A 10,765-nucleotide genomic window follows, 5' to 3' on the forward strand; every position below is an offset into this window, starting at 1 on the left:
GAAAATATTGATAGGTCCTAACTGTGTACTCCATCAAAATGTGTTCTCCTGTCTCTTTTGCACCATGATACTAGAGTCTGATCATGAAAAGAGTTATTGTTTTTTTTTTTTTTTTTTTTTTTTTTTTTTTTCATTGCAGTAAGAGTACTAGGAGTCATTTCACAATCACAATGGAAAAACACGTGTCATTATTATTACTACGTAGCATCCATTTGAGCATCCAATTAATATTTTATGAATGTATGGTAGGTATAACGGGTATCGGTTATTAATGATCTTATAAGAGATTTCCACAAAATGAAAATTAGGGCGTGGGGCATCCTTGTTGGCATTCTACAACACTCGGGCTCGTGGGGCGTTGTAGGGTGTGGACGTGGTAGAGAAATCACGGGCTCGATGACGGATTTTCATCCAATCCAATTTCTACTTTTTTATTTAACTAAATATATCAATATATATATATTTTTAATACTACTAATCAAATTTAACTACATCATACAACACTCCCCAAAACACTGCTATAGGGACCTCTTTTTCTCAAACTGTTAGACAAGTCAACTACTCCTGCAATACAATACTGCATCACCGTAGGAAATAGTCTAACTGATATTATTTGGAAAATTGTCTTGCTATGCTTAACAAATATGCTCACAAAAATCAACATTATTACCTATTTGGGCCTAATATATTTGGAAGCTAGGATTTTAGGCAAACAGTTTAGATTAATATACATCGACTCAAACGTCAATGATTAGGTATATATTTTCTAACGTTTCCATTAACCAACTACTTTACTTGATTTGCTTAATCATGTCATGATTAGCATATGATTAATTGAACAATAGTCAAATGTCCATTGTACTACAGTTAAAAGTCAAATGTACTTATTACAGTGCTACTATTTATCATATACGGAGTATTACATATTACATGTTATATATAATTATATATGTAAAACCCGAGAAGAATTATACTAGATTCACACACGCATAAGTTTAGAAAATCATTAAATTCAAGACCCACCTCCATCCTCTTCCCCATCAATCTTTTTGTAAATACAAACAACTTTACTTCAAGAAAACCCAACACCCCACGATACAAATGGAAGAAAAATGCTTCCTTTTTTTACTTTTTTTCATCTTTAATTTCACACATACAACAAATGGTGCTTCATTTAGTGTAGGTGGTGGTATTGGTGTTGGTGTAGGTGTAGGTGGTGGATGGGCTGGTGTTGTGAGTGACCCAAATCCATCATCTCCTTCACCTTCAAATTTCAAGAATGCCTATATTGCCCTTCAAGCTTGGAAGTCAGCAATTAAAAGTGACCCAAATGGGTTATTAAGATCATGGGTCGGGTCAAATGTATGTTCTTACCATGGAGTGTTTTGTGCAGATCCAAGTAATGTAATGGGGGATCCATCAGGGCCAGTAGTTGCAGGTATAGATCTTAACCATGGTAACCTAAAGGGCATTTTAGTAAAAGAGCTCTCTCTTCTCACAGATATGTCTTTACTTCATCTCAGTAGTAACAGATTCACAGGCACAATCCCACAAAGTTTTCAGGACCTTTTTGCCCTTACTGAACTTGACCTCAGTAATAATCAGTTTACAGGACAATTTCCATCTACTGTATTACAAATCCCAAATCTTTTATATTTAGACCTCAGATTTAATTCTTTTTCAGGACCCATTCCACAAGAGCTTTTCAATAAAAAACTTGATGCAATCTTTCTCAATAACAATTTCTTTTCAGGTGAAATCCCACAAAACTTAGCTAATTCACCTGCTTCTGTGATTAATTTAGCTAACAATAAGCTTACAGGTGACATCCCTATAAACTTTGGGCACTCAAGTCCAAATTTAAAAGAAATATTGTTTATGAACAATCAGTTAACTGGTTGTATACCTCAAGGGATTGGGATGTGGTCAGATGTACAAGTTTTTGATGCAAGTTTTAATTCATTAATGGGTCATTTACCAGATACAATATCTTGTTTGGAAGATATTGAAGTTTTGAATGTGGCACATAATAAGTTATCAGGTGAGCTGCCAGATTTGATTTGTGAATTGAGGAGCTTGTTGAGATTGAGTGTAGCTTATAATTTTATATCAGGATTTAGTCAAGAATGTGCAAAATTGTATGATAAAAATGTAGGGTTTGATATTGCATTAAATTGTATTCCAGGGGTAGAAATGCAAAGACCAGAACCTGAGTGTTCTATAATTCCTGGTGGTGGGTTAAGTTGTCTTATAATTCCTTCACTTAGGCCTCTTGCTTGTGGTACATTTCTTCAATCTTTAAACTCATCAACCCCATGAGATAAAGATTGAATCTTTGAGACGAATTGGTATAAAATACCCCTAAATCGGCGCGAAATTTGGTTTGGAGGATGATTAGTAAGTGACAAGGTGTAGTATGGTAAAGATTATTAATCTATGTAATTAATGTTTTTGCGTTTTGTATGGATGATAGAAAGATTAGCAATCTTGGTACAGTTTTTGACTTGCATTGATAATTAATGATAGAGGTTTACTATAGTTTTCTTTTATTTACAAGTGTTTGTTGTATTAATGCATTCCATTTGGTGCAAATAAATGCATAACATTATAATGGCAGATAAAATCACAACTATCTTGCCAATAAGCTCATTTAACTCACCTCGTGCAATAGTAGTTGCAGTTTCGACCCATTGGACCAACTATGGGTCCGTTTGGGTCTCTAATAGGGCAAACGGATAAAAGTATACAAGCTTTGTTAAAATAGACATATGTCACATGGCCTGACCAATTTAAACGATTCAAAGTTTTAACACCCTTAATTCACTTATTTAGACAATTATGTTACTTTTATTTTCTGGAAAACTGAGTTTGGAATCAGGAACGGGAAGAGAAACCACCCACCAGATCATTTTCGATGCACACACGCATTTCTTGACGGAAACCCGAACATCATAACAGGGAAAAATTATAGCTCTAACAACCTTATTATAACAATGAAAACGCTCAAAAAATAATGTTGGTAAGCAGCCCATAGAGATTTCAACCGCTTGAGTGTTACAATTGTCTTTTATTTACTGTAAATATATGCATTACATATATAACAATGTTGTTTTGATAAACACTAGAGACAAATAAGGCTTAATACATTGTAATAAGAAGTTAAATGACTTGATGAGAGCCTTTCAAAAAAGAAAAAAAAAAATATTGAGAGGTTTCAAACAGAAAAGGGAGTTCATGTGATGGAATGATATAAACTAATTTTGATGTATCTTCGTTGATGAAGCACAGTCACATGGGATATATATGATGAAACAAAACTGACCTTTCAAGAGAAGTAGTATGAAATTAACTTAAAAAAACATAAATATTTCAAAAATATTATGTAAAATTCAGAGTATCTAGTAGAGTACCAACTTTAACATGTTCATGACCAATGTCACATGACAGTGAACTTGTGAAGAGTCATTTCTTTTTTCCTATTTGGCACTTCTATTCTCCCTAAGCTGGCCCACATATTATACCCCACTCTCACGGGCCTAAATTGCAAACACTTGTATAATCTTTCAATATAGTTCTCATAACTTTACTTTGTTTTTTTGTTTTTTTGTTTTTTTTCTAATCTCATTAATTATTAATGTTGTTTAAAGGAAAATTTATCATTATCATATAAAGAATAGTCAAAGAAAGAAGTGTCTGTAATATTATTTATACCATCTTTATCCATGGCGGGTAAAAGTGGCGTGTTAATGGGTAGAGTCTGGTGCTTGACGAGCGTGTTGAAAAACTGGAAAATAATAGGGTGACGCGTTGAATGGCGTGTTGGGTGATGTGTTAAATTATGATGGGAAGTTTGGTGAAATAGTGGGTAAAAAATAAAATAAAATAAAAAAGGAATTGAACCAATCAAAGGTGAGCGCTTTTCACACGAGGCGCAAATCACTGCAGGCGTGGTCCTAACATCAATACCTTAGCTATGATATCATGTGGAAATAATATATTTGAGCTCAGTTCAACCCCAATAGTTAACTTAAGAGGATGAAGAACCCAAGCTATTATAAGCGTCATAATATTTAGGGAAAATTGTTTAAAAATGCACTGAACTTTCACCAAATTTCTATTGTATACATCTAACTTTCAGATCTCCTATTGTATGTATTCAACTATTTAAATTGTTATATTGTATGTATGTAACATGTTATAATAGCTAAACTTCAAGTCGCCATAAATTCAAAATTACATAATTAGTCCCTCTTATTTGACAGATATTGCATCATTTATTTTTTCTTGACAAAATTACATCATATGGTCCCTTTTATCCTTGTTCATCTTTCCACCCTGGTGCAAACAAGTTCTTGATTTCCTTTTCACATAACTCCCATAAAATTGAACTCACAAAAAAATGTATCCGATCCAAATCAAAATACAACCCCAAAAATCAAAACCTCCAAATATCAATACCATTCAAATTATCGCATCTTGACTTTGTCAAATCCAGAAAATAAAAATATCAAGGATATTTGTATATGTTTTGCTACAGTACGTTCATAACTTCATCTTCAACATTAGAACTTCGAATTTTCAGAGGTTGATTATAAGCATAAATTAGACTCAGATCTGTGATTCTAATCTTGAACCTAACACTTGAAAACATTTAAATTGAATTAAAAAACACTCCTGAATCTCAGATCTGGAGGTCAAAATTCAATGGTATTTGGTCAACGAATCGATTGAAGCGATTGTGTTGATTTCACGTGTTTAAACTGATGATCGAGCATTCAGTTAAGGATTTCAAGCAACTTCTGTGTTGATTTCATCATCTGAAACATCCCAGATCTCAAAATTAAATTTAATGTTCATCTTTTATGTGACGTCACTGTTCTTCGTGATTGAAACTTGTTGATGTTTTTGCTCTTAAATTCTTCACTATAAGGTAATGTAGCTGCCAGAGGAAGATATTTCAACCAATTTTGATTCATAACTTTCGAGATTAAAAATAACCCGGGTGAATTTATCACAACTTGTTGATGCTTTTGCTCTTGACTTCTTCACAAACGTATGGCATGCCTAAACCATTCAATAATAAAGTATACGGAGCATTAAAAAACAATATCACATACCTGATTTTTGATAACTAATACAAAATCTCTAGGGCCAACTATGGATTTCCACCGATGGGTATTAAAAGTAACAATGGTGAGTTGTTAAATATGCATTTAAAGGTGGAAAAAAGAATAATGTAACAGTTTTTTCCTTTTAAACAATATTGAATTGTTTTGGATTTATGTTTGATTTGAAGGTGCTGATTTTGATTTGGAGAAAAAAAATATTAAATTAGAGTTTATGAATGAGAAGATGATGAACTTCAAGAAGAGAAGAAATGATAGAACATGCAATAGTACATATTTAACTAACAGTCGTTAGAGGGACTAACTGCGTCAAAAAATTAACGTTAGTAATCTGCTACTTGATGTATAAGTAATGCCTTGCATACAATAGTATATATTTAAAAATTGATTACATACAATAGAAGATTTAAAAGTTGAATGCATACAATAGGAATTTAGTGAAAGTTCAATGCATTTTGAAATAATTTTCCCTAATATTTAGTCTCATAGCGGATGCGGAATGAGACAACTCAACAGTTACACTCATAAAGTGTTTGATAAAATGCCTCTGAATTTTTGTGTGTAAATAAGTGTTTGAATTTGCGTTTACTAATTTGTTGATCATGGTTAATAATAGTTGTTATAACCAGTTATTGATATTTGGATAAACATTTAAATTGCAAGTCGTTGAAAGATACGGTAGATGAATGGGCGAGGACTACGGAAAAGGAGTGAAGTTACTATTTGTTTGTCTATGATAAATTTTAATATGCTTATTTGGTGCCTGGATGAGTGAAGTTACTAAGGTTGCCTTTGATTTCTGTGTACACTACCTGTTGCCCCTCTAGGCATTTTATTTAAGGATGGTAGTTCCATAGCCTCCTAATATTGTCTTGGTTTTGTGTATTCCCAAAATAAGTTTCACATAAAAGCCCATTATAGATAGAAAATAGCGTTTACTTTACATGATTGTTGTTGGATGTGCAAAGAAGATCAAAACGAAAAAACTGGTACCGGTCGCGTTTGGGTGTGGTCTGTCGCGAAACGCGACACAATTGAACGCGACACAGGTGGCTGGGACGCGACAAATGTGGCAGGGCCTGGGACTCGATGTTATCACGTTTTGATCAACATGGCCGCGTTTGAGTTGGAGTTGTCGCGTAACGCGATGGGGTGTTGCGAAACGCGACAGGGTGCATAGCCAGCAAGTTGTTATATTGTTTCCTAATTTTGTTTAGCACTATAAATATACCTATTGTAATCTGTAACCCTAAGCACGAAAAATCAATAAAAAGCTCTCTAGTTGGCCGTGGACTAAAGCAATCACACCGATTGCATATAACCACGTAATATCTTGTATCGTTTACTTTTCTTGTTGTTATTCTGTCCGTTTGTCGTTTGTGGGATCACAATCCTTCGATTGGTGGTCGTTGTTGGGTCCATAAATTCCTAACAACTGGTATCTAGAGCACAAGGTTCGTATTGGGCACGATGGCGGACGAAGGAAAGTTTAGGATTGATCGGTTCGATGGGAAAGATTTTGGAAGATGCAAATAGAAAACTATTTGTACCAGAAAAAATTACACTTACCATTTGAAGAGAAGAAGCCTAATAGCGTTAAATAAGAAGATTGGGATCTCCTAGATCGCCAAGCTTTAGGGGAGGTTTGGATGTCTCTTGCAAAAAACGTTGCTTACAATATTATTAACGAGAAGACTACGTTTGGGTGCTTAAAGGCACTTACAAACATGTATGAAAAACTTAACGTTGCTAATAAGGTTTTTCTCATGCGTCAATTGTTCAACCAAATGATGAAAGAAGGTGCGTGTGCTGCAGATCATATCAATGATTTCAACAATCTTATTACAAGATTGGCCTCGGTGGAGATTGTGTTTGATGATGAACTTTAGGCACTGATTTTGCTTTCGTCTTTGCCTGAAAGTTGGTCGGGTACAGTTACTGCAGTTAGTATGTAAAGACCCGTCTTAATTCATAAGAACGAATACAATAACATATGATTACATTGCGAGGTATTTGACCTCTATATGATACATTTTACAAACATTGCATTCGTTTTAAAAGACAAACTTTCATTACATCGAAAGTTGACAGGCATGCAAACCATTTCATAATATCCAACTATAAATAATCTAATTTGTCATTTACTTAATCATAATCTTTACTGAACACAACGACTTGAATGCAACGTCTTTTGAAATATGCCATGAATGATTCCAAGTAATATCTTTAAAATGAGCAAATGCACAGCGAAAGATTTCTTTCAATCCTGAGAATAAACATGCTTTAAAGTGTCAACCAAAAGGTTCCTGAGTTCATTAGTTTATCATAAACGATCATTTTCATCATTTTAATAGACCACAAGATTTTCATTTCCATTTCTCATAAATATACGTTCCATGCATAGAGACAAAAAATCATTCATATGGATTGAACACCTGGTAATCGACCTTAACAAGATGCATATAGAATATCCCCATCATTCCGGGACTCCCTTCGGATATGATAAATTCGAAGGACTAAAGCATCCGGTACTTTGGATGGGGCTCGTTGGGCCCGATAGATCTATCTTTAGGATTCGCGTCAATTAGGGTGTCTGTTCCCTAATTCTTAGATTACCAGACTAAAAAGGGGCATATTCGATTCGATAATTCAACCATAGAACGTAGTTTTGATTACTTGTGTCTATTTCGTAAAACAGTTATAAAAGCAGCGCATGTATTCTCAGTCCCAAAAATATATATTGCAAAAGCATTTAAAAAGGGAGCAAATGAAACTCACAATACTGTATTTTGTAGTAAAAATACATATGACGACATTGAACAAGTGTAGGGTTGACCTCGGATTCACGAACCTATATCATTCATATATATATATATTAAAACATATAATAGTAATTGAACAAATTTAGGTATTATTATTAATTGTTATATTTTAGTAACTTGTACGTTTCATTAATAACCAAATTAACTATATTTATTTTTATATACATTAATATTTATTACAAACATATTAATATAGTTATGTTTTATGTTAATAATATATTTTTATTTAGAAAATCTTTATTTGATATATTAATAATACTAATAATAATAATGATAAAAATAATAATATTAATGTTAGAAATAATTATGAAAACGATAATAAAAAATAATAAAAAAATGATAATTCTAATAATCAAGGTTGTAAAAGTCGCGAGTCGGGGACACATCGGTCGTTGACTAACGTTGACTTTATTAATAATTTCTTAAATATATATTTATATATGTATAAAATAGTTGATTTTGTACCATAAATTTCTTAAATAAGAACTTGAATTTAAATACAATCAAACTTTAAGCTCAATTAATGTTACCGAGTACATAATCAGTAAGGACACAGAGAAAAGAGCGGCCCAAAAAATAAAAACAAATCCTAATTTTAAAACATATCACATCTTGACGAAAATTTGACTGATTTTGACCGTTTTTACCAACTTTGACCGTCTTTGACAGACTTTGACCGAACTTTTAGCTTTGACCGTCTTTTGAGTCGTTTTCAGAAAAAATGGGACGGAGAACCCAAAAAAACGACGCATCGGCCGACGGCCAAGTCGGCCGACTTTTACAACACTGCTAATAATAATAATAATAATGATAGTTTTAATAATAAAAATGATAATTTCGATAAAAAAAAATTATTTTCAATAATAATACCACTTACATTAAAAATGATAATAATAATATTAATAAAAATGATAAAATTAATAATAATAATAATAATAATAATAATAATAATAATAATAATAATAATAATAATAATAATAATAATAATAATAATAATGAATATAATAATAATAGTGAAATAATAATAATAAGAGTATTAGTAATAACTACCTCAAAGGAGTAGCCCTAAAAAAAATGCCCAAGTCCGGGTTTGAACCCGCGACGTCCCACTAACCCGATAACATCCTTAATTACTCCCATGATCACGATTTTCTGATTATAACATCACAACATCATCATGTACCTCATCACCACGATCATCATGATCATAATCATAACTATATCATAATCTAAATCATCATCAATTTCCATTACTTTATGTATCGTTTATCAAATATCGCCAATATGATACATCAACATTATCACAATCTTAATCATCACTTAATTCTATTATCACCTTTATCATTCCACCATGATCATACCTCATCATTAACTTAACCTTGTCTCATCATCAATCATCACAGTGGATCATCATTTATATAACAATCATATGTTTTAGTCTATATATCCCTCGGCCCAACAGGCCCAAGTTTCACGTGTATCTTTAACAACAACAATTTATTCGTAAGCCCACTAGCAAGTTCTAACGGTTCAAGGGTCACGAACCAATCACTAATCACAGCCTAAAAGTAAATATTAAATCAGTTAACATGTCTAGTTCAAAAGAAAAATGATAATACGGCCCCATTTGCATTTTTAGTCTTCGATTCCAAAAGCTGGAAACAAACAGAGTTTAACGGGTCTACTTGTTTCCCACTCATTCATTACCATTATCATCATTATTGATCATCATGATCATATGTCATCATCATAAAATAAAATAAAAAGAACGTAGTAGTAATAGCATCTCGACAAACAACATATGGTTGTGTTTTGGTGACTTCGGCCTACAACAGAAAAGTAATGTAATCAACATCAAGTGGATGTTATTTTAATCGAACAAAGAACAAGAAAAGCATCCTTATCATCGCTCATCATGATCATTATCACATTGTTATCATCATCTTTTATCCTTGCTATCATGTATCACCATTATCATTCTGTTTAATTATTGAACCCACCTTCATCATCGTCATAGAAGAAAATTGAAACAGCAATAATCAAAAGTTGCAGGTTTGTGATGATGTTTGAATTTGATTTTCGAAGGTTGCAGGTGACAATAGAGTGTCGAGTTTGTGTTGTGATCAACAAGAAATCGATGGTTTTGTAGCTGCACACAAAACACGAACAATATAGTTTGTAATCGTGGTTTATAGTGTTCGTTGAAGATGATGACGGTACACAACAGTAGTTTGAAGTAGCAGGTGATAGATTTTGATGGTTTGTGTATCCTTGGCAACATCCACAATAAGGATGGTTCGGTTTTTGGTTTGCAAACTGAACACAAACAGGAGTAGTCGATCAGCAGCCTTTGTGTATCTTTGGGGTGACGTTTGAACTAGAAAAATAGTAGTAGTAATCCAAGTGGTTTCGAATCAAGAAGAAGCAAGTATAAGTCGGCTGTATTATTATGTAAATTCACGAAGGAGTTAGAAGAAAAACACACACAGCAGTAGCAATTTGAAGAGTAGTAAATGGCAGTTTTGTGTATAGTTTAAGCTGCAAAATAGGAGAAGAGCAGTGGTTACTACGAAACAGAAAACAAGAGAAACAGTAGCTGTTTGCAAAATAGATGGGTTTAATTGGTGGTGACGGTTTGTGGTGATTCATTGAGTTTGTTAAACAAAAACATATAGAGAAGGTGATGACGAGGGTGTAGGCGATGATGGTTTCAAGATGTCATGAGAGAAGAAGATGGCTTGTGTACGTCGAACAAGAAAAGAAAAGAAACAGAAAACTCAAGTGGGTTTTTGTGATGGTTGAGGTGGTGGATGTAGG

At 33.1% G+C, this 10,765-nt stretch overlaps 1 protein-coding gene across 1 annotated transcript; it reads left to right on the plus strand.

Annotated features, from left to right (window-relative positions):
- Positions 1 to 1,101: 1,101 nt before the first annotated feature.
- Positions 1,102 to 2,460, plus strand: LOC139843167 (leucine-rich repeat extensin-like protein 2). The gene has a single exon (XM_071833234.1). The coding sequence runs from the start codon at positions 1,102 to 1,104 to the stop codon at positions 2,317 to 2,319; it is 1,218 nt and encodes a 405-aa protein (XP_071689335.1). The 3' UTR covers positions 2,320 to 2,460.
- Positions 2,461 to 10,765: the final 8,305 nt, after the last annotated feature.

Source organism: Rutidosis leptorrhynchoides, chromosome 4 (assembly GCF_046630445.1).
Source record: "Rutidosis leptorrhynchoides isolate AG116_Rl617_1_P2 chromosome 4, CSIRO_AGI_Rlap_v1, whole genome shotgun sequence".
In the NCBI taxonomy this organism is placed as follows: Eukaryota; Viridiplantae; Streptophyta; class Magnoliopsida; order Asterales; family Asteraceae; genus Rutidosis; species Rutidosis leptorrhynchoides.